Here is a 26,195-nt window from a genome sequence, read left to right on the forward strand (position 1 = left end):
AGATAAGATTATCCCCAGTTCAGTGGTTATGGAAACACAGTGTAAACAATGAAGTGAATAATCTCAGATAGTAGCTAAAGAAAACAGTTTTGCTGAAGCAATGTATTTAGGAAAATTCTTAAATCCACATAAGCTAGCAGTATAGCTAGGATCCTTGAGATGGGAATACTCCTTTAATATGTGGCTGAGCATAGCACAGACTTTTTGCACACTGACCACAGTTTCCATGTATAAAGATACTATAAGACCATTGCATACAGTAGAACTTACAGAATACGTTATACTACAGTATCTTATATTTGAAGACATAATCCGGAAATAAGTCTCTTTTACACTGGGCAATTAACAAGTAATATAACATGTACATTCACTAAGCTATAGCACACACATAATTCATTCACACATCATTTATTTCAGTTTTGTAGGATATATGTTATATTGTAGATGTGGAAAACACATATTGACTGTTTGTGGCTGAAAGCAATGTGACTTTAGGACACGCTGCCTTAAAATAGACAAAAATAAAACACAGTTTTCTAGCAATTCTAGGAACACTCCACCTACACGCTCAATGTGCCCGCTGCTTTACTCACCAAGCCATTTATAGGTTCTGGATAAACTCTTTTTTTAAGACACATACTGAGAGGTTGTTACTTTGTGTCCTTCTGTTGTAGGCATATATCTGCATACATCTACATATATAATGAACAGGTGAAGACACAACACTATATGTACTGTAAATTAGCCAATTTATTCTTATTTATAATGTTCAATACATAACTATTGGTTGGCATACACTTCTATCACATTACAGCATGTATTCATTCTAAGAAGCATCAAACATGGTGTAAGAATTACCTGGCTGACTTGGGTAAAAAATATGCAAATCTAGTCTCCTGGATGGAATTAGGAGAACAGAGTGCACTCTGTACACCACCCTATAGAGGGCAGCATCCTTAACATCATGAACGACTCAGTTATAAAGTCTTTTAATCATAATGTGGATTTAATTGCTAAATCAGTATTTCTGTCCCAAAAGGAACAGATTCCCAATTATGGACAGCACTGTTTTGGCCTATTGGGCCATCCTCAGCATAGTGTAGGGATACTGATTTAGCAGAGTGAGAGACTATAGACCAGGGTATGGGGGCACTCGTCCACATTAGGGAGAGTGTTTGCCTACATAGGCAGTACGGAGACCTACAAGTCATTCCTGCTCCGCTAGGGATCATGGGTAAAAAATACGCAAATCTAGTCTCCTGGATGGAATTAGGAGAACAGAGTGCACTCTGTACACCACCCTATAGAGGGCGGCATCCTTAACCCTCTATAGGGTGGTGTACAGAGTGCACTCTGTTCTCCTAATTCCATCCAGGAGACTAGATTTGCATATTTTTTACTCATGATCCCTAGCGGAGCAGGAATGACTTGTAAGTCTCCGTACTGCCTATGTAGGCAAACACTCTCCCTAATGTGGACGAGTGCCCCCATACCCTGGCTGACTTGGTAATCCAAAAAATTCTCTGGCCACAAAAGGAGTACACTCATATAGGTACCATATACCTTAATGAACTGCTGTAAATGCAATTCTGATATAAACAAAGGTGTATTTTTTAAAATATAAAGTTAAGGGTATGTTCACACAGAGTTTTTTGGAGCGGATTTTGACACGGAATCCACCGCAGAAAATCAGAAAAAAAACCAGCTCCCATTGACTTCAATGGAAGCCGCTCGCTCGTAGCTTTTTTTGTTATAGATTTTGCCTTTTTTTTTTTTTAGGTACTATATATGACTTTAGGAGCCATTCTTGGCTTTGGCTCAAAATAACACAGCAAAATCTGTAAGTAAAAAAGTTATGATTCCTCAATATGGGGCCTTATCCTTAATCTTAGTCGTCCCAGTGCAAAGATCAATGAGTGTAGCTGAAAGGGTGTACTAGGTACTTACATTCATATAAGCTGCTAGGCTGAATATACACTGCCGATTCCAATTAAATAGTGGTAAATTGCCAGAAATTAGTAATCTGACCATGTTATGTTCTCATGAATTATTATCCGAATATTATTCAAATAAGTCCCCATTCAATATGTTAGGTTTAGCAATAAGTGTCCATATTGTATAAGTGGTTTGTAATGTTCCCTCAATTTACTGAATGTTAATTCCTAGTTGCGGGTGCACGTTAGAGACTCAGTGCCTTGAAGATAGCATTGAACTTTACTCACTGCAAAAATAGCTGTGAGCGTAGCAGTAAGTAATGAAGACCACATCACAGGAGCATTTCATTATAGGAAGCGCCAAGGTCACATCTGACTGGTCACTTGAACTTCATGTCAGGCTGGAAGAATATCGTGTAGTTCATTGACATGATGTTTTAACCCTTTAATCTTTACCTATGTGACCAGGCCAAATTTAAACCAAGTAAGAAAAAATAGGAAATAATACTGATTCTAAGATCTGCAGACTTGATTAAGTCATCAATGAAAAAAGTAAAGTAAGTGCTTTATATATGGCACAGGACTAGAAATGGTACATATAGCCTTATATGCATATAGGTTATTTCACATACCATGCTGGAGAAAACAGTTTCAGCCATGCACCAAATGTATAATAATTTGTTCGACCATCTGCAGATTTGGTGCAGAAACTGCAATAAGGACAAAGTGAAAGTTATTCTCTTAATTAGTCAAATATTTACTTAATTAAAGCATTAAATTGCATTTATCACTGTGAAAGTATAAATAATTGTAAAGAAAATGCATCTGCTTATTGGAAGGGCTTTTTTGTAAAAATAAATTATATATACTATAAGGCTACATTTAGATGGATGTCCATTTTTCACAGTCGTGTTGCATCCGTGTGACACCGGTTAAAAAAAAAAATGCTGTCACATGGCCATTATTCACTGTTGTGTGAATGTAGCTAAAGACACTTTAGAACTACAATAAATGTCCTTATCTCTACTCTGTTTACAATTGCTACTTTTAATCCCCTTATCTGTTCTCTAGGGGATGGACAGCATTTGCTATCAGCATAAAAAGGTGTCCGTATACAATCAGTATGTGCATCAGTCCCTTTTAAAGTGTCAAACTGAATTCAAACGGACGTTTGGCATACTGATGTGTGAACCAAGCATAAGGCTGCCTTCACACAGAGTAACAGCTCGCTCATTTTGGCAAAATGCACATGTAAAAAATACACGTGTAAAAATAAGACTCCCATTGACTTCAATGACATTTTAGGGCTCGTGCACACGGAGTTAACGCGAGCGCATTTTAGCATAATACACATGTATAGAATACACGTGTTAAAATAACACTCCCATTGACTTCAATGACATTTTTTACACGTGTAAAAAAAGCGTCACTTTTTTGGCGCATTTTTTGATGCATTTTTTTACCCTGTGTGAAGGCTCCCTAAAGCTGGGTTAACAGTGCATTTCTATTGAAGTTGTGTAGCTTTTTTCAATTAAAATGTTTAGAATACATTTAGCTGTCTGCTAATGATCAATAAAGGAGAAGTCACACAGTAAATCATATTTCATAGCAAAATATCACTGTCACCCATTGAAAGAATTCAGCAAAAGTGCATGTGTCACTAGAAAAAACTCAATAAAGATCAGTCTTACTGAATTTACTAATTCAAAAAGTCACACACAGACTGATCAGTTTAAAAAGAAGTCTAGGAAGAGGGGGTATAAAGGAGTAAGGAGAGAAAGATGAGATTTATGTGCAGCATCTAGTGAGTGATTTATCTCACAGTGCTGGATAATAATTTAACTGATAACTCATGTCTGTTAAAATACACTAACTGGATTCTTTAAGTGGGCGTCGTTATCTCTCTACCTTATGTCTCCCTTCAGCAGCTTGTCCTACTTCTCCTCCTCCCTTCTTCCATAGATTTATTTTGTCCAGAGCTACAAGTTGGACTTCTGTGTATGGATCTGTTCAGAGGCGGAAGTTAAGTGAAGAAATATACACTTTCAAAATATATATATATATATATATATATATATATATATATATATATATATATATATAATGTAAAATTTCAATTACTTAAAAAAAAAAGTGTACCACTAGTTATAAAAAACGTTTCTTAAATGAATAGTACATGTGAATATAAGAAACCTTTTAATATATCTTATTAAAGAAATAAGTTTTCTTCTCTATATATTAGGCTGTCTTTCTCCTAGAGATACTTCTCCGTAGTCATCTCACACACAGAACTCTATGGGGAGAGGGAGGAGGCTGCTGCGGTTACTTAATTGATTTATTGATTAATTCTGTCAAGTGATAGACTTATCTTGAAGATTCAAGATCACATAATAGCTGAGAGCATCAGCAGTGATATATGTGGTTTCCAGCAGTCTCCTCCTCCCCCTCCCCTCTCCATTGACTAATATATAAAAAATAACTCCATCTGATAAATGGAGAAAGAAAACCACTTTTAATAGCACATATTACATTCTTATATTCACCTGTACTATTAATTTATGAAATGTCATTTTATAACTTAAGGTATACTTTTAAGTCTAAAAAATACAAACCAAGCCGCATAAGTTTCTGCTATAGATCTTTAGATTTTGCTGGAATGAAATAATAGATTTTATTTTTTGGAACATCGTGATGCAGATTTTTCTTTTAATTCACTATAATCCTTCCTCCTTCACACTCACCTTTCTCTACATGGTGAGGCCTTGCATAGCTCTAAAGCTCTGGTGCCAATCATACGGCATGATCTGAAGCTCCTTGTATTTCAGCTTGTAAAGTATGAATTTTGGAAGGAAGCTTTAAACTGATGATATCAGATAAAACAATCTGTACAATACACAATGTAAAATCTTCAGTGTGAAGCAGATATGCAAATTCACGGTCTTCCCAAAAAGCTTTATTGCTGATGATGTGGTTTGCCTATGAATAACTTGATCAAACAATCTGTTTGTCTTTCAGAGACCTTGAGAAGAAGTGCTCTAGTAGTTTGGCCAGGGATCACTTTGTGTCTTATCTTTACCCCGGAACAAATCGTGACATCGTGACACCTGGTTTCACTGTTATTTTATTTCACCAAATTATTTTTTAAAAATCTACATATGAGGCATTAGACATACAGGTAGATAGTATATACATGCAACTGGATCTCGAGTAAGTATAACTGGGGTATGCTATGTGAGGCTGGAACAGCATGCGTGTTTTATAAGAACGTGCTTAAACAAAGGACTGTAAGATACTAAACAGTGGCTTTAAAAAAGACTGGGCTACTCATGGGTCAAACAAAAATAGAAAAATAATATAACTGTAGATGCCCAAATAAGTAACCAAAAATACATGGAGGTGTCCCTATCCAAATGAGGGCATAGTAAAGCTAAATGGGTCAAGGCACAGTGGACTTGTAGACCATTAGGGTCTGCTCACAAAGTCTTTTTACATGGATTTTAATGTGATTTCACCATTGGATGTGTTGAATATACCACCGTCCTACCGTCGTAGGATAAAAGAATAATGTATTACGTCTTGCTGTAGTTTCAGTGCAGACATTGCAGTGGGTGACCACGTACAGGCTTAAGAGGACCTGCAGCATTTGATAAAAAAAAGTGGTAAAACATGGTAGGCCCAGACGCGGTCTTGAATATCTGCTGTGGATTCCACAACTCCCATTTCTAACTGGAAAAATCATCAGTGTAAACATATTGGGTTCAGCTTTCACAGTAGGGTATTAATTCATGCCAGTAGTGTAACAGTAAATACATATGTGAGACCACGTGTTTTACCACAAATTACCACATTCTTCTATGCAGTATTTTCCTGTACGGTATTTTCTAACTTGGTTTATTGAACATAAAGCTTGAAAAGTACAATAAAGCATGCAAAGGATATTAAAATGAAGTTGATATCACATAATAAAGGGTCATGCAACAAATTAAAGAATTATTTGACATTGTCAGGTCCATTAGAGGTAGTCTACCACCACCAAATCCACGTCTATGCTTTTGTAGGGGCATCTAGTGACCAAGTGAACATACTTCTCTTGTGTCAAATTGTAATCTTGCTGCTGAAATATTCAACTCTTATTTCATATGCAAATGAGATTTTTGGTGTTTTTTGCAGAGGCCCCACCTGCTGAAGCACCCATTTTCTTTTATGGTTGCTGCAAATTGATGTTCATGGGACATGTGAACCTGTTGAGTCTTTCAGCTTTAGCAGTGACACTAGGTGGTGGCCAAGTAATAAAATGGGTGTTCTGGCAGGTGTGGCCCTGCCCTGACTGCACCGAACAACTCATTTTATTAGGGAATAAGGGTAAGTTCACACTGGGTGTTTTGGTCCAGAACCTGAGGCGATCCAGACCAAAAAAAGGGTAGCCGCAACTGAATGCCAGTGCACTGCACTCCGCTCCGGATTAGGCCCAAATGAATGAGCCTAGTTGGGGGAAGTGTCTTCAGGCGGATGTCGCGAGGTGAATCTGCCTGAAAGAATGAGCATCTCTTTTCTTTTTCCGGGAGCCAAAACAAACCGGCTCCCGGAAAAAAAAGAAGTGACCGGCTCCCATTGATTTCAATGGGAGCCGTCTTTTTGGTCATGATTTTGAGGCAGATATGGACTCAAAATCCTGACCAAAAAAACCCAGTGTGAATTTACCCTAAAAGTTGAATTTCTCAGTAGCAAGGGTGCTCTTTGACACAAGAGAGGTTTGTCCACTATGTCACTAATTCTAGTGAATCCCACGCCCACTTTGCAATAAAATCCACGGTGGCGACACACTGCGATTTCCAAAACCAGCACAGTTTTTGAAATTGAAGCATGTCAGTTATACCTACAGAAACACTGGCGGTTCCCCATATGTGTAATTGTAATAGAAAGTCTGCAGAGGAAAACTCTGCAAACTTCCTGTTTACAGGGCTACGGGAAGAACTGCGATGGTAAATCACAGCAAGCAGAGATCTAGAAAACTTTATGGAATTGAAACAGAAAATATAGTGGACCATGATTCAACGTGAGAAACAATATATGTTTTCAGTACCAAATTTGCAGTAGATCATGGCTGACCACACAGAACTCGACTAGAATATGTAAAAGTATCCATAACTTAACAACATTGAATAAGTAAATCCTGGTTCCCTGCTATGAGGATTAATGCTACTTTTAGTGTAAGTTTTTGTAAATGAGGCCCAATGAAAATACATTTACATGTAGAATTATAGGACATAGAAATTTATGAAAGATGACAGTAACAATGACCACTGCAACCAAATAATTCCTATCAAATATTTGTCTGCCACAGGCAAAACCAATATATATTCTGTGCAAGGGTTTCTACAGTCTATACCCTATATTCCAGAAATAGCTACTATGCATGTCTTATATACACTCACCGGCCACTTTATTAGGTACACCTGTCCAACTGCTCGTTAACACTTAATTTCTAATCAGCTAATCACATGGCGGCAACTCAGTGCATTTAGGCATGTAGACATGGTCAAGACAATCTTCTGCAGTTCTAACCGAGCATCAGTATGGGGAAGAAAGGTGATTTGAGTGCCTTTGAACGTGGCATGGTTGTTCGTGCCAGAAGGGCTGGTCTGAGTATTTCAGAAACTGCTGATCTACTGGGATTTTCACGCACAACCATCTCTAGGGTTTACAGAGAATGGTCCGAAAAAGAAAAAACATCCAGTGAGCGGAAGCTCTGTGGGCGGAAATGCGTTGTTGATGCCAGAGGTCAGAGGAGAATGGCCAGACTGGTTCGAGCTGATAGAAAGGCAACAGTGACTCAAATAGCCACCCGTTACAACCAAGGTAGCCAGAAGAGCATCTCTGAACGCACAGTACGTCGAACTTTGAGGCAGATGGGCTACAGCAGCAGAAGACCACACCGGGTGCCACTCCTTTCAGTTAAGAACAGGAAACTGAGACTACAATTTGCACAAGCTCATCGAAATTGGACAATTGAAGATTGGAAAAACGTTGCCTGGTCTGATGAGTCTCGATTTCTGCTGCGACATTCGGATGGTAGGGTCAGAATTTGGCATCAACAACATGAAAGCATGGATCCGTCCTGCCTTGTATCAACGGTTCAGGCTGGTGGTGGTGGTGTCATTTTGTGGGGAATATTTTCTTGGCACTCTTTGGGCCCCTTGGTACCAATTGAGCATTGTTGCAACGCCAAAGCCTACCTGAGTATTGTTGCTGACCATGTCCATCCCTTTATGACCACAATGTACCCAACATCTGATGGCTACTTTCAGCAGGATAATGCAATGCCATGTCATAAAGCTGGAATCATCTCAGACTGGTTTCTTGAACATGACAATGAGTTCACTGTACTCCAATGGCCTCCACAGTCACCAGATCTCAATCCAATAGAGCATCTTTGGGATGTGGTGGAACGGGAGAGTCGCATCATGGATGTGCAGCCGACAAATCTGCGGCAACTGTGTGATGCCATCATGTCAATATGGACCAAAATCTCTGAGGAATGCTTCCAGCACCTTGTTGTATCTATGCCACGAAGAATTGAGGCAGTTCTGAAGGCAAAAGGGGGTCCAACCTGTTACTTGCATGGTGTACCTAATAAAGTGGCCGGTGAGTGTATATACTGAGATGGACTCATTTAAAGGGACCTGCCCAGTTGCAATGAAATCCACGTAAAAACTGCTTAAGGCTAAGTCCCCACATTGCGGAAACGCAGCTTCTTTTGTTGCAGATTTTGTTGCGTTTTTTTGAGCCAAAGCCAAGAACGGCTGCAAAAGGAATGGGAAATATATAAGAAGTTCTTATATTTCTACCTTCAGCTCAATCCACTCCTGGCTTTGGGTCAAAAAACCGCAACAGAGTCTGTAACAAAAAAACCTAAGGCTGAGGCCTCAAATTGTGGAAACGCAGCTTTTTCATTGCAGATTTTGCTGAACTTTTTTGAGTCAAAGGCATCAATTGCTGCAAGAGGAAAGGGAAGTATATAGGAAGTTCTTTTACTTCTACCTTCTACTCAATCCACTCCTCAATTTAGCTAAAAAAAAAAACTGCATCAAAATCTGCAACAAAAGAAGCTGCGTTTCTGCAATGTGAGACCTCAGCCTAGGGGTCCATTCACACTGAGTTTTTTGGCGCTGATTTTGACGCTGAATCTGCGTCAGAATCCAAGTGGAAAAAAAGACTCCCATTGACTTTAATGGGCTCCTTTTTTTTCCACGTGGATTTTGCCGTGGATTCAATGTCAAAATCAGCACCAAAAAACTCTGTGTGAATGGACCCTTATAGTGGAAAGTGAACTATCTGAATATCAAAATCTCCACATAAAACAAAGCTAGACCCTGTAGTTGTTTTATGGCTAAGCCCCACAATGGGATTGTTTAGATATATACACACACACTCTTGCGCTGGGCACGTGTCTCCCGGCATTATCGGGTGGTAGCTGTAAAGCCACTAAATTTCCTGTCTTGAGATTTGCAGTTGGTCTGACCCCGGCATGTCTTGTGGCTGTGCTGTAGTCAGGAGCTTCGGTTATACAGCATTAAATATTAAGTATGTAGTATTAATAATGAAGGATGACAGCTCCTTAATCAGGCAGACCAAGGTTGTTTTTTGCCTTCTGCATTTTTTCCTCCAGACAGTACACATTCATTGCAGATTGGTGCAATCTTCTAGCTCCTTATGCAGCACAATTCAGAATATCTTCAGGGTTCTCTGTCCCTTAATGTCATAGATGGCATGGAGAATAATATTGTGGTATCATCACCAGAATCTGAATCCTCTTCATCTATCTGGCTCATGTACCGCACACTAGTCGGATGATACTCCGTTATCTTTGTGCTGTCGCAGAGTCTAGATTGTAAAGCCACCTGGAAAAATAAAATATGTTATTAGAGTTGTAGTTCCAATTGGGATACATATATTACTGCAATGGTTACACTGCCACACAAGCCATCTGGAATCTGGAAGATATACGTGAGATGCAAATGTATTGTGGAATAGGTAATAACACTGTAAATTGTAATACTATAGATGGCGCGCCAATTATTTGTAGTTTATAAGTGTGACATTCTCATGGCTGGGACACAATAGTACACTATGTACAGTACAGTGGAAGACAACCCGGAGAGATTGCAGGATATACATGTGACCCTTAGGTACCTGGCACATGGTTAGTTAACAAAGGACAAGATGCTACTGATAAGCAAGATGTGTGGCGTGCTCCTTAGTCATACATAACATAAAAACAAATATAGAACAATGAAATATATGGCGATAGGTTCCATATGATCCTCCATCTATCAGTCTCCTCCAGGTACACTTCTACTATTGCTTCTATGTACTATACTATGGAATTATTACAGATAGGTTATTGTTGACTGCATGTCTATTCCACAATGTACCATTTTATAAAGAAGATGAATTGAACCTTTCAAGATTTTTATCTTTGAATTGTAAAGTGATGGCAGCAAATCCCTCAGATTATTCAAAGTGTACTCCAAGCCAAGACAACAAAACTTAACTGCGCTCTTGAGCGCTTACTTTAAGTAACTGTGTGTTAGCTCAGCTGTTTGTGCTGGAACTGTATTCAGTGGAAGATGATGGAGTAGCTGTCAGCTACCACTTGTCATCCATATTAGCACTTAGGTGGTTGATTATTCTGTCACATGGTCACCCAAAGAGTTCTTAAGATCTTCAATCACCCCACAGCTCCCACCCCTCACATTGTTCAGAGACATGTCCAATTAAATCTATGTGCATAGTGAAACATGTCCTCTCCGGATAGGGCACATAGATTATTGTCTATAAGAATTATAGCAATCATTTTATTATAAGGCTGAAAACCAGGAATTGGTGGGTTTTGTAGTTTTATAGTGACATCAACGAGAAGGGAAGCAGCTTACACCTCTTAACTTGGATTGAATAGAAATCAATATCGCTACCGACCTGGAACATCACTACATGAAAAAACAGACCGCATGAGATGCTAAGAAACAGCTTTGTGCTCAACTCTCTGAGCATACATTTTTAGGACACAAACTCAATTAGATCCATTTACAGTAAGCTTATAGGGTCTTGTGCAGACATGTTTTATGCAGCCCAACCCAGGTAGATTTTTATGTTGTATGTAGAGATGAGCGAGTACTATTCAAAATGGCCGTTTCGAACAGCACACACCCATAGGAATGAATGGAAGCGGCCGGCGCGCAGACTTTGCCGGTGACCAGCCGCTTAACCCCCTGCATGCCGGCTGCTTCCATTCATTTCTATGGGTGCGTGCTATCCGAAACGGGAGTTTCGAATAGTACTCGCTCATCTGTAGTTGTATGTAGTCCAACAGAAAAAAAATCATGTTATCCTGCATTGCATACAGTTTTACCTAAAGTAGTTTATAGCCATTTTTAAACAGTTTATGGAAAACCCCCAATTCGGGTTTTTATGCCTGTTGTTGGTTGCAAGAAAGGTAGCAGGCAGCTGTTAGCTAGACGCCAATAGGAGACTATTAAGTATATATAAAAAAAATGGCAGACTTTATATATAAATATAACAGATAATACCACTTCCGCTCTTCCGGGAAGGCTTTCTACAAGATTATGGAGTGTGTCTATGGAAATGTTTCCCATTTTTGTAGGGGAGCATTTGTGAGGTCAGACAAAGATGTTGGATGAAAATGCCTGGCTTGCAATCTCGTTTATACTGGGACCCCATGTGGTGGAATTCTAGTGAATTCCATTCCCACTTTGGGAAAAATACATGCAGCAGATACACTGCGATTTCCAAAGCCATCTCTGTTTTGGAAATTGCATCATGTCAATGTCTCCCGCTTTTACTGACCTTGATTTATGCAGTCATGCTGGAAGAAAAAAGAGCCTTAACCAACTGTTCCCACAAAGTTATGAGCATATGATTTTCAAAGTTGTCTTGGTATGCTGAATGATTAATAATTCCCTACATTGTCTGGAGCTAAGGGCTGGAGCTATTGGCTGGCACAATGCAGGCAGGTAACGTTCTCCTGGCATTTGTCCAAACCAGCCTTGCCCATAAGATTGCCAGAGAGAGAAATATAACTTTTTTTAAAAAAAAAAATGTAGATTGTGAGCCCCATATAGGGCTTGCAATGTACATTTCCCCTACCCCCTCCTATCAGTATGTTTTTGTAGTATGGGAGGAGATCCACACAAACACGGGGAGAACATACAAACTCCTTACAGATGTCGTTCCTGGTGGGATTTGATCCCAGGACTCCAGCGCAGTGCTAGCCACTGAGCCACTGTGTTGCCCCAGAGAGAAATATAACTTGTCACTGTACAGAACATGTTTCCATTGCTTGAGAGTCATGGCATTGTGTTTGGTAATGTATGGTTTGCATACAGCTGCTCAGTTATGGAAATCCATGCCATGTAGCTCTTGATGCACCGCTCTGTAACTTTACATAGTGCCCCTTTGTGGCTGACTTGCTGCGGTACCTAAATATACACATTACAAGCTGATAACCTACATACTGTAAACCATAATGGCATACAACTCATATTAACATGGCACCTACTGACTCTTATGAGCAGCTGTAATTAACATAATTATAAATTAATGAGCAGTTTTTTATTTCAGCATAACTGCTCCCTTAACTGTTTTGGAAGTATAAAACTATTCCCACGTATCTGTGCCGAGAACAGGATATTTTAAGAAATGATCGGGAAAAGTGTCATAAATTTGCTGATAGAGAAAAGCAGCATAAAATGTGACCACGTTTAATTACTATAGAATTGCTTCCAACACTACAGAGAAGCAAGGAGAACAAGCACTGTGCAGAACAGCCAAAAAGAAGACCTAGCTCTAATTAAACCTTATATTACCCAATAACTTTCAGCGGCAGATACTGTATACTGTACAAGAATCTGGAGATTCGAGGAAAAAAAGACAAAAACAAAACAAAAAATATAAGCTATTACTTTGGTGTTATACAAAACAGTAAAGATAATATTAAAAATCAGAGACATATTTATACCATTCGGAGTAATGACATATCCTGAGCAATTAAACCCCTAGAAAGTTAGCAAATGTAATGCAAGGGAAGGTGGAGTAAGGTCCAGTTCACATTTCCGTTCGGGCCATTCTGTTCCTGTATCCACATGAAATATGTGGAGAGGAAAGTCCTGCAAGCAGTAATTTTTTTCTCTACTTTTTTTGTGCCGAAACCGAGTGGAAACCACGCGGACCCCATTATAGTTTTTGGAGTCTGCAGATTTCCTTAGGTAACCACTTTTTTTATGCGGTTAGATTTCTATTTGAGGGGGTCCAAAGTGGACTCCCCGAATGGTAATGCAGATGTGAACCGGGCCTAACTCAAAATAACCAATCAGATTTTTCAATAAAGCAGCCCATAAACATCACATGCATGTCGACCAAAACCCCTAATTTCACACCTAATATGTACCCAACTCTACCCAACTCTCTGCTTAGCCGAGTCAAATTAGCCAAGAAAATGGTTTGATCAATAGCTATTATATGTGCATCATTGCTTAACAGTGTTTGGAAAAAAGAGAAGCTATTCAATTGGTTGTTATAACCACTTTTTTTTATTTAAAGGGGTTGTTCGGTTTCAGACAAATATTGAGTGATAAGTGTTTTTGTTTGTATAATGAATGATATGCAAGTTTCCAATATTTTTTATGTATCAATTCTTCATGGTTCTCTAGATTTCTGCTTGCTGTCATTCACTTTGCTTACTTGCAAATGAGGATAAAGAAAACAAAACTGAGATAAATGTTGAGCGCTGCGTTGAATAGTGACAAGGAAGAGTAAATCATTTTCTTATGGAGAAACAGAGTTCCAATCAGACATAATAGTAAGGCTACGCCGTTTGATGTCGAACTGGCATCTTCTTCAGGCAACCAACCACGAGAGTCCACTGTGGCTCAGGAACCAACGTTCGAAGTTCTACTCTTCCTTGTCACTACTCCAATGAGCAGCGCTCAACGTTTATCCCAGTTTTTTTTCTTTACCCTTATTTGCATACCATTATCACCAACCACGGTTGAGTGGTCACTGGGTAAGAGCAGTAGCTCGCTACAAGAATCGGTGCCCCACAAGTACCTATCCTCCATTACCAATATTATTGTGAGGCACCACTGATCTATTTATTTATTTTTTGCATTTTGGCTTATTCTTCTTAATTGAAGTGGATAAAAATTAGTCCCACACTGACCATATCACGATCAGGACTGATAGGGATATCGTGATATGGTTAGCTTGGGACTGCCCTTGTTAGGGTGGGAGCAATAACCTGGGGCACAGGGTGAGGACTCCAGGGCCAGATAGGGACTATTGAGTATCCTGGCTCCAGTGGGTAAGATCAAACCACTACTCATTGTTTGTTATGTGATGTGTTTCTAGGGGCAATATAACCCAAGTGGAAACTATTTAGGCCGGGTTCACACGGAGTATTTTGGCTCGTGATTTGGTACGTAGACGCCGCGGGATCTTTTGCGGCCCGTATACGCTCCCATTGTTTTCAATGGGAGCTGGTACCGTATACGCGGCGCTATTTTGCGGCCGCCGCAAAATCACGGCCGCAAAATAGCGCCACGTATACGGTACCGGCTCCCATTGAAAACAATGGGAGCGTATACGGCCCGCAAAAGATCCCACGGCGTCTACGTACCAAATCACGAGCCAAAATACTCCGTGTGAACCCGGCCTAAGAAGGACCTGATACAACTGAGGTCCGTTTTTATTGACATTTGGTGTTTTTGGGATTGTGACAGTTTGTATAATAGTTTTTATATCCTGAAAGAGCTATTCAGGAATTTGAAGGTAACTAACTGTTACATTTTATATATTTTGTACATCAGTGCTAGATGTGTAATTACAAAGCCAGACAGAAAAAATTGCAGTCTGGTGTTGGTTTCGATCATGTCAGAGCCAGCCCAGAGGCCCAGCGCCCAACACAAAGAACCTGGGCAGGCAAAAAGTAATAAAAATAAAATTCCTTTAAGTAACATGCAAAGGAATGTATAAGGTGTATTTCCACTGTAATACTTTAATGCTTGTTGCCTTTTATCTCCTGTGTCGTCCCTGTTTCTCCTTAGATTGTCAGCTCTTATGACTAGGACCCTCTTTCTCCTTGTCCGAATTGTTAATTAGTTTGTTACGCATTCAGTACCCTTAGAAATGTTAAGTGCTGCAGAATAGATTGGCACCGTGTAAAGATTATTATTAAAGGTTATTATGATTATAAGTGGAAGAAAGTCTACCTTCATCTCCGGACCAGATAATAGCATGCCGAAATTTTAGTGCCCCCCACCATCCCCACTCTCTGTGAATATGTCAGATGATTATGTCTTAGAGCTTTTCTCACTACATTATCCACATGTTCCCACAGTTAATGTGAGCAATCTCGATAATAAGACTTTATTAGGGAATTGCTATCTATCGAATACAGGTTCCATTTGGTGGAAGTCCTTGTGGCAATGAAAACATGTCACGCTGATATTTTTATCCTTCCAGTTGTACATAATTTACATGTTTTACGCCATATGTGCCAATGAGCACATGCAATCTTTCCTGTTTATATATAAAAAAAATAAATAAATGAAAAAAACTTGTATTTTATTTCTTCTCTACCTTCATGGTTGACCTTTACCTTTCTGCCACCGACACCTCTCCAGGTCTTGTAACACTCAGGGTGTAACACAAAGCTCATTATTATATTGAGGCGTCTTTTTGCAATCTCAAAATATTCCACAAGATGATTTGCTATTCACTTGGGCTACAAGTGTGCAATCTTAGTCATTATGGATTTCTATTTCACACATCGAGGCTCCACTCTCTCGAGCCGCACACAGCGTTTAGGGGGCTGCTATTGCTTTAAAAGGAGCATGGAAATGCCTTGGATGCGCTCCAAGACACACGGGCCCCAGCCGACGAGGAGGCTGTGATGCTTTGCACTTAGCACTTCAAGCTACAAGATTCTGCCACATGCTGATAGCCTGCTGCTTGAATTACCACTTGCCAGTCTGAAGCACACAAATATCTGCTGTAGTGTATGTGTTGTCATATGTTATTTCTTTACACTCTGAGTCACGGCCATCAGCGTCTGTCATAGGATAGCATTCATCTTCTGACAACATTCACCTTCCCAGCTAAACAAGAGTCCTGCCTTCCCAAAGCCTGTCTTTATCCGCTGACTCAAAATTAACTTGGGGTGCCGGCTCCTCGAATTGCTCTGTAATTATTTCAAGCACTCTTCTTCGCATGAGCTTCCTTCTGTAGCCAGCTAGAAACAGATGCTCTCTATGGAGATTCTCCCAAAGCCTTTCTACTACTGAATGGATCTGGATTTGTTTTCTCGCTATATACAGGGAGAGTAATTAGAACTATTTTATCATGGTTACGAGGTTAGATTCAAGGTCATCCTATATAAAGCCATACAGCACTACAATAGAGTCTAATAACTGGCAGTCTATAAGCAAATGCAATATAGGCAGTGCCGGTGTTTTCAATGGAGCTGGAAGAGCTCGAAGAATTTCAATATCATACACTACAGCAAAGCCTTCCTGGAACTGAATGTATTTGCATAGCTCAACCCCATCATGCATCCAAGAACTGGGAAATGGCTCTGTATCGGTATACTAGATCTGTGCTAAACTCTAACATTTCAGGATCTGGCTACATTAAACATATTAGATCAATGTATAGAGGGCAGCCTAATTGTGAACAATCTTCTGATGTCTACTATTGGTACAAGCAAGGACCAGATAGGTTGGATTTCAGATATTTTCCAACTGATAGATAAATGTTGCCATACATTTGGTGTCTCACGCCAGCCTCCACAGTAAACGTTCATGCTCACAATTTACAACATGTATCTTTATGGGGTAGTTGAGGCACACAGATGTATACTAAGCACGCTTTCTGACGACAGAAATCTTAGGTATTTTGGTGTACTGCTTACATTAACTCATGGGCGACATACCCCGTAGGTCAGGGAGCGTCTAAGCTACTAAACTTCACTGTCAACCCTTACTGGTGGTTTGTTCTAGTACTTGTGGATTGTTCTAGAGATATACAGTAAGGGTATGTTCACACAGAGTTTTTGCAGGCGTATTTTGACGCGGAATCTGCCTCAAAATTCACCTCCAAAAATACCTCCCATTCATTTCAATGGGAGTCACAAGCAGTTTTTTCTGCTAGCGATTTGTTTTCAGCTAGTGGAAAAAAAAAAGTGACCTATCTTCATGCAGATTCTGCGGATGAGTCAGCTGCGATGGGCTCGAGACACACTCCTGATTAAGCCCATTTAATTAGTCCTAATCAGGAGCGGGATGCTGTGACGTAATGCCAATGAAGTGCATAGGTATCCCATCGTGGTTAGTCGCGCGAAAAAGCCACACGGCAGAAAAGGTTTCCTCCATGTAAACTTACCCTAATGGGGGTGCTCAATGCTGTGATATGGTAAACAAGGGACCCATAACTGTTCTTGCAAAGGGTCCCCCTGCTGTCCATGTCTGCTGCTATAAAATCTACAGGGACATAAAAGTTTAATTTTCCTTGTATATATGTATTATCCTTAAAGGGATCCTATCATTCAAACACATTTTTTTCTCATTAACACGTTGGAATAGCCTTAACAAAGGCTATTCTTCTCCTACCTTTGGTTTTCTTCTCCGCGCCGCCGTTCGCTTGAAATCCCGGTTTTTGTTGGTATGCAAATGAGTTCTCTTGCAGCACTGGGGGTAGGCACCAGCGCTCAAACAGCACTGGGGGCGTCCCCAATGCTGCGAGAGAACTCTCTCCAGCGCCACCTCCATCTTCCTCAGCAACGTCCTCTTCACACGTCTTCTTCTGGCGGAGGCTTCAGACTTCTAGGCCTCGGGCCTAGGTTAAAGCCGATTGCACGTGCCCGCCGGCCACAAGAAAATGGCCGCTTACACATATTGTGCTTAAAGTATCTCTTGAGTGTATTTTCATGGAGCATATGTGAAACATGCCCTTTGGACCTCATGTATAACCCATTAGCCATTACAAGGACATGCTAGCCAAGCTTAGATAAGAAGGATTGCTGCTGAGATGTCAGGATACTTACCTGCTGAGAAATCCCCCATGCAGCACAGAAGATGCCTAGATATGTTCAGAGGGATCTCCTTAGTCCCTGTATAGAAGCAATAGCATTCTGTGGGAGTTTCACCCCGGACCTTTAAAGAGGACCTTTCACTTTCTGGGGTACATGCGGTGTAATACACGTTCTGTGCCCCTGGTGACGAGCTATCCGATACCGTAGCTCTTCACTGTCAGAAGGATGTTTCTGACAGTCAGTCAGGAACGTCCTTCCTCACAGTAGTGTCTATTGCAGTGTACTGTGAGAGGGGGCATTGCTTAGCGCCCAGCGATGATCCTCCCCACTCACACTGTACAGCACTATAGACGCTACTGTGAAGAAGGACGTTCCTCACAGACTGTCACAAACTCCCTTCTGACAGTGAAGAGCTACAGTACCGGCACCGATAGCTCTTCACCAGGGGCACAGAACGTGAAAGCCTGTCGGCTTTCTAGCGGTAAATAAGACCGCATGTGCCCTGGGAGGTGAAAGGTCCTCTTTAAACTGTAATTGACTTTAATAGGTTGATTTTCAGATCTAGTAAAGTAATATTGTGACACTAGCTATTTATTTGCTACATTAAAGTAGTCATGCAAGAATCCATCTGTGATTACTTTCCCTAAACACAAATCGTGAGCAAATATAATAAAATTGGCCTCTAAACCACATATTTGTTCTAAATATTCCTAAACTTCTTTCTTCCATTCCTGTGTGTGGCGCCACCTGTAAGACGGCATACTTGAATTATCCTATGTCAGCTCAGCTTTTTGGTGCCCCAGTAAGATAAATACATACAGTATACATAACAATATTACACTTGCATAGTGAAAGTCCTTCCATTTTCTCACATTACCCGGCCCCTGTTTAATTAAATAGTGCAATCTAATGCTCCGGGTTATACTGTCATTCTACTGATGGACCTAAATCTCCGCAGATCCCCAGAGCTTAGAGTGGGAGAAAATTGCAAAATCTTTTTCTTTTTCTTATTTTCTTCAATCACGGCACGAAGATAACCATTAAACAAAATTCCATTCTGTGAGCATGCTAGCGAGTCTTTCATCTTGGCTCATCGCTTTTATTCCCTACATGTGCCTAGAAACAGACTGAGCAGGACCACACAGCTCGGCTGACTTTTTCTCTTTTGCCTCTGCCGCTATCAAAGCAGAGCGATTAACTCATTGATGTCTGACCAGTTTCTATAAGACAGAGGTCAGAGCTGAACACTATGCAAGGTCAAAGCCATTTAATTGGTCTTTTATACTATTATACAGCACCTTGTTTTCCATGCAGTGTAGTAAATGTTCTGTAGATGCTGAAAACCAAATCAACTTAATTCTGGAGACATCTAAAGATGTTCTCTGTACCTCTCCTGGTGATAACCCCTCCGGGGGGGGAAACTGACAGAGCCAGGGAACAGTAAAGTTTATGACCAAACTACAAGAATGACATAGAACTGAATGCCTGGAGATGGAGACGGGGCGACACAGGCAGACGTACAAGCCACGGGAGAACAGACTGTGCCAGCACTGTGACCAGGGGGCCCTAGAAGACGAGACCTACTTCCTGCTACACTGCACCAAATACTCAGCTGTGAGGGCCGTCTACTACCAAGGGCTCTCTGCCCACATCCCAGACTTCATATCTGCAGACGAGAAGAGGAAAATCTACATCCTACTGGGAGAAAAAGAGGCCACTGTGGAGATCGCTGCCCAATACGTGTCCAGCTGTCACCAAACAAGAGGGAGATGAGACTCCACGGACTTTTATACCCCAAACCACCCACCCCATATAGCGGTCACCAACTAAGAGGAAGATAAGACTCCACGGACTGTTATACCCCAAACCACCCGCCCCACCCCACCTCCCCATATAGCGGTTATCAACTAAGAGGAAGATGAGACTCCACGGACTGCTATACCCCAAACCACCAACTCCGCCCCCCCATACCCACCACTCACCCACCCGAATCCAACTCCCCCCCTACACACACACTTTGCTAGTTTTGGCAATGCCAAATATCTATTCGGACGTGCCAATAAAGCTTGTTTGATTTGATTTGAATGGGACTGACATGCATACAAGTCACATGCTGATTTTAAGGCCCTGAGCTCACTACACTGCTGAAATACATGATATATTATATAGATATATATATATGTGCTGAAAGTATTCTAGTTATGTCCTGTATACATGTTCATTATGCTAAGTTTACACTGGTATCTGGGCTGCCACAGGTTTCAACTGCTACTGAAGGACAGAATCAGTGGCGTAACTTAAGTCTTGTGGGTCCCGGGGCAAACTTTTGTCCGGGGCTCCCTACATCATCCCTACAGTGAATTCTTATAGTGAAGGTTACAGGTGCTAAGGAGCTTAATCCACCTTAGTATGGTTAGGGTAATCTGTGGGTCTCCTTGGCTTTTAGGCCAGATGGAAGCTGCAATCTCAATACTGATGCCAGTGCTTTTGAGCCCCCTAAGGCTCCTGGGCCCCGGTGCCAATGCACCCTCAGCACCCCCTCAAGTTAAATCTCTGGACAGAATAATATAGCCTACTACAGTATGCTATTCTGCCTAGTAAACCCAAATGGGACCCATACCTTATAATTAATAGGATCTGCCAGAATCCAATAGGATCTATTGCAATATGGATTACAACAGATCCTGCATGTTTAGCTAAGACCCTGTGAAAACATAACCTATGATTCTAATGAGGACTGAACCATAAAGAACATTTTACTATTATCTACTGACTGATGTATTGGCGAGATCCTATACATAGCTGGACATAGCTCAAATGGCATAAATTGCAAAAATTTGGCTATAATATTTCAACAGACTATATGAGATTGCAAACAATGTCTCATTGGTATTGACTATAGGGGCCAATGCTGTGTGGTTACCTAGAACCTGAAATAAGAATACGTGTTTAGAATGTAAGAAAGATTTCCTAGGAAGTAGTCTGCAAAGGCTGTGTGACGCCCTCTGTACAAGCAATATGATTGTTAACCTTCTCTCTCAAGAATGGCTGAATAGAAAGTAGTGACCCACATCCATAAATCCATTTGTTTGCACCATTCTTGTAGATATAGACTAAATCATGTGGACTAGCAAGTCATACAAGTTTGCCTTGTATGGGACACTATTACTTGGCCTGGCTACATTGAAACCTTGGAGATGTGTTGTGTTATACATTAAGTTACAAGTTATTACTGGCAAACACTAAGATCACATCATTTATGTTACCAATTGTTGAGAATACATATGTGTCATATCAGTCATGTGAGAATGCCACTTATTTTGGTACCGGTACAATGGCATCTTATAGACAACAGATGTGCTCACACACAGACATGTCATCTTACCATCGTGTGCAGCTATCATACTCCACTATCTCTTGCACCATAGTGTGACACTGGGCTTGGTTTCTATTGTTTTTGCTATACATATAATCTATCCCAAGGATCTGCATTTGGGCCATTCTGTTCCTTCTCTGCATGAAAAATGTGGAGAGAAAAGACCTGCAAGCAGCACTTTTTTCTCTGCATTTTTCATGCAGAAACCACACAGAACCAGGGGTGTAACTACCGGGGTAGCAGCAGTAGTGGGTGCCACAGGACGCGCGACCCGGAGAATCTGCACCATATAATAGTATGTGTTCACGGCACTTACCTTAGACCTCCAACAAGGTCTAGCAATCCATGGTTTTAATAGGGGTGTATTTGAGTGAGGACTTTTCCTTTACCTATATTTATTGTGGCTATTGGGTCTTGTTATAGAGAGGTCTATGCCCTTACCACCTGTTTACCCTAAAGGTCCCTTTTCTCTCTCCCCGATGGTTCTTAATGCACGGTGTGAATAGGGTTTAGAAGCATTTTACATGTGGCCAGACGTCTGGTTTCAAATATATTTTTCTGAGGTGTACCCACTTTTGTATATTTGAACCTCACTACCTTACGTTAATGAATGTTGAGGCAAAAAAAAAAGAAAAATGAAAAATATGTACTCTACAAATATGGCAAATATACATCATAAACTCCGAAATCTAATTAGAATGCAGATAAGATCAGTTTTCAACCTATACATCAAATGGGAGATCCTTCTTTGTTCTGAAAATCAGACCAGACAGTTTCTTAAATGCCTATGTTACCATCTTTACAGCATATGGAGATACAACAGATACACTATAAGAAAATGCATATTAATTATGTAGAAGAAAAAAGCGGAAATCCCGTGGATTGTTCTATGACAGAGCTGCACAATTATGCGCTTTTATTTAAGAAACTCTACCTAGGAGCCATCAGCTGTATTTATCACATATTTTGGACATCTATAGATCCCCTGAGAATTCTTAATTGTATAAAGCCTAATAAGAGGAGAAAATGTCTTGGAATATTCTTTTATTCTAAGTGGACATTAGGTTTTTAAAGCACAGGGCCCTGCTCGTATAAATTTGGCAGGACCTTCTAATGAGACAAAAGCAGAAAAAATAATGATTTATGGCTAGACCAGTAGTATAGGGTTAACTGGCTTAATTCTCCAGATGGGAAAGACTGTGAAGTATAATTATTTAACAGTCAGCGCAGATGGAAGTGGGATAAATTCTGACTGAGCAATGATTTAACCCATTCTGTGGCAAGACACTACTAAATGAAAGTCATGACAGTGCATTGTCCTCGAAAATCAGAAAAAACAATATCAAATTATTGGGCTGCCCCTTACATTAAGTTTTTGATTATTTTACTAATATCAATTTTTGGAGAAGACTAGATAACATCATGAGTGCTGCAAGTACAGCTCTTAAAGAAGTTGTCATAGGATAGGCAATGAATAAAAGAAATAAAAGAAAATAAAATCCTTAGCCATTTCCTTAAAATACAGAATGCAAAATGTAAAGCTGTAGTATGAGGTGGGGACATGTCACTGAATTCATAGGTGTGTTTGGTTTTGAGGGTCTAGGGAAACAGAGTGGCAGTCATTGTGAGAGCTGTAAAGGAGTACCCAGCTTTCAACATCAGACCGGTCAGCCAATCCTATTTCATCTGTCATCTGGTTTTTGAGTACCAGATTGCAGACATAGCACTCGAACGGAGTTGTACATTATTCCTGCTATGCCCTTGTTTAAATCTGTAGATTGTTCTATCTTTATAAAAAAAAATAATGTAATACTGCCATTGGCCCTACAACTCTATGTCCACAGTTTGGTACCCTAAAAACTGGTGACAAGTATCCTTTAAGTGTCCGTTGGACGTCCATATGTTAGGGAAGTCTCCTGAGATACCAATGACAAACTCAAAATCACGGGCGCAAAATAACACGGCGTATATGCTCCTAATTCACATTGAAATGAATGGGAGCATTTTGAGCATGTAATCTGCCGGCACATGTATACGTGCCAGATCACGCTCCACGTTACATCGTATGAACGCACTCTAACTTTGCACAAGTTTCTAAAATGAAATGTTGCATTAAAGGTGAATAACGTAACTCACCTTTATTTACACTATTTTTTAGAGTGGTTCTTAAAGGGGTTGTCCAGGATAAAAACAAATTCCTACTTTAACCTAAACACCCTCCCCGCCTACTTTCTAAATAATGTAATTTATGAAAAATGTGTATGTAACCATATCCCTGTAGCATTCATGTAACTGCCCCAGGGACATTTTCTAGTTATCTGGTGATGATCCATTTCTCCTTTTCCAGAAACAGAATGTCACTACTATTCCCCCCCATCCACTCCATCATACTTACCTCTCTTCCTTCCAGGCTTCCTCCTGCGGGAAGGCTCCTCCCTCTTTTCTGACTGCCAGCGCATGCTATAGTCCCAGCGCTGCTCTGTGCTATGCTTCTAATAATCCACACCTGCACAGTAGAGATGGAACATCGGCTGTAGAGAACAGAGCAGCGCTGGGACAATAGCATGCGTCGGCAGAATCAGAAGAGAAGAATGGGCCGTCCTGCAGAAGGAAGACTGGAAGTAAGGAAGTGACGTTAAGTACAATAGGGTTGAGGTTTGGCAGAGTAGGTTCAGAAGTGCTAGTAGTGGGCGGGATAGCTAGAGAGAGAAAGGGAGGGGGTGTATAGAAGGGAGGGAGAGAGCAAGGGGGGAGTGAAGTGAGAGGGAGCTAGTGTGGAAGTTACATAGAAGGAAGCTGAACCCTGTAAACAGATGCAGAAGATACCAGGAGCTCCAAGAGACACCCATAAATCCTTTAAAACACTGCTATAGGTATATGGGTACATTTATTAACCCATTAATAGCACTAACAGACCTTTTAAAAAAAAATATATATATATATATTGTTGTCTAGTAAACCCCTTTAATTATTTTCATTATTATGTAACCATATATAAGAAATGTTAAATTAATTCTTGTCCACTTGGTGCATCTAAAGCTATTCATAGTACTATTGAAGTTTAACACACATTTAATCACTATATACACATTAGATACCCCAGTAGTAATAACTGAAATAAAGAAGATGCCAACCTAATCTTCTAGCAGCATACAAAACTAAATACTACTATATTACTTACTAATATATATATGTCTGTATTCAACTATTCAGTCTGCCACTACATTCCCTCATTAGACTTAGGGTCACCTATATATCCAAGCAATCAGACACCTATTCCTTATCCTGTGGATAGTGGATTTGTCTTGTTAGTCGGGAAAACCCCTTTAACTAGTTATGGACCGCCTGTTCACTACGTATTTCTAGATTCTGCAAGGACATCTATACCTTCCAGCAAAATTAACTGGCTGCACTAAATTGTGCATCTGCAGGATCAGAATGCAGGCTGCTACTGCAGCTGGACCTCCCATACTGCAGATAGGAAGATGTTTTATTAGTATCCCTGTCTTCATATTCGCTGTGTGCCTAGTATTGGGAACCTTCATGATGCAGCTGCACTACCGGCCCCTGTGTCACATGATTAATAAGGGCTAAGACTTTTGAGAGCAGCTGGGTCCTAGAGGATCACTATGAGCTTTACAGTATACTAATGTAGCAGAAAAAAGAAAAATGATGTTAAAATATCCCCCAAAGTTCTCTTATGATCTTATGTCGGGCACAATGCATACAATACTTTTTATAAAAGTACAAAAAAAAAAAAACAAAACAAAACAAAACATGCTATTAAAACACATCCGCAATACTGGTTCAGGTGTCACCACTGGTGACACAATAATACTGGAAAAATGTTTAAAAACATATACATATATATATATATGAAAAATGTAAAAAATCAAACGTTTCCCTTCTTTTTTTGTCTACATTGTCTAAAAACTAATATAAAAGAAAGACATTTAAAAATAAAACTGAGAAAAAAAATTCCTATTACTGAATTAAGATGAAAAAATATTTGAATAATCCAAAAGAATAAAATGTTATTTCCTTCAAAATGGCTTGTATGAAAAAACCTGAAAGTATGTCTGGTCCTGTGGTTAAAGGACTAATGTATACGGAATGTACAGAATGTCTCAGGGCATACAACATAAACACATCACAGACTCACCCTCAGCGATGTCATTCTAAGTTGGCTCCAAGTTTCCTTGTCTAATACAAAAACAATGGTGTTGGCCAACCCATGAAGTGGAGCACTCATCACATGCAGTAATGTGAGGATGAATACAGGATGACTTGGATAGAAGGCGTTATGGATTCTAGAAGAGTAATAAAAAATAAATGTAAGACAGAATTATAATGAAACTGTTTCAAAACCAAAGCGATCTCTTCTTATGTTTAGACAAGCAGTATATGTTACATTGAAAACATTAAATATGACAGAGGGTGTGAAGGATATCGCCTTACCAAGCTGCTTGGCACACCTGTGATCACCCTTCTAACTTTCCACTCATGCCCCGTGAGTGTGCCTGGGGTTATGGATAATATGAAATGAGCTTTATAAATTTATATATTTATTAACCCGAGTGGGTGGGTACTAGCCACTAACATATACAGAAATACATATCAGTGGATGAAAAGCAAATACAGATAAAAGCATAATACGATACATAAAATAAAATGGGAATAAAAGATAGAAAAGAAACAATACAAAAATGGGTTCAATGAAGCCTGACTAGGCCTCAGGGCACATGAATAAGTCAGTTTGGGAGCCTCAGTCTGTTCACAT

The 26,195-nt window shown here is 40.1% G+C and overlaps 1 protein-coding gene across 1 annotated transcript in view; it reads right to left on the bottom strand.

Annotated features, from left to right (window-relative positions):
• Positions 1-9,249: 9,249 nt before the first annotated feature.
• LOC142194690 (uncharacterized) overlaps positions 9,250-26,195 on the bottom strand; it is a 352,778-nt gene continuing 335,832 nt past the window's right edge. The window contains exons 12-13 of the mRNA XM_075263977.1: positions 25,578-25,725; positions 9,250-9,835 (exon numbers count right to left, since the gene is read on the bottom strand). Of these exons, the coding sequence (XP_075120078.1) occupies positions 9,671-9,835; positions 25,578-25,725 (313 nt within the window). The 3' untranslated portion in view covers positions 9,250-9,670. The remainder of the gene's footprint in view (positions 9,836-25,577; positions 25,726-26,195) is intronic.

This window comes from Leptodactylus fuscus, chromosome 2 (genome assembly GCF_031893055.1).
Source record: "Leptodactylus fuscus isolate aLepFus1 chromosome 2, aLepFus1.hap2, whole genome shotgun sequence".
NCBI classification, from domain to species: Eukaryota; Metazoa; Chordata; class Amphibia; order Anura; family Leptodactylidae; genus Leptodactylus; species Leptodactylus fuscus.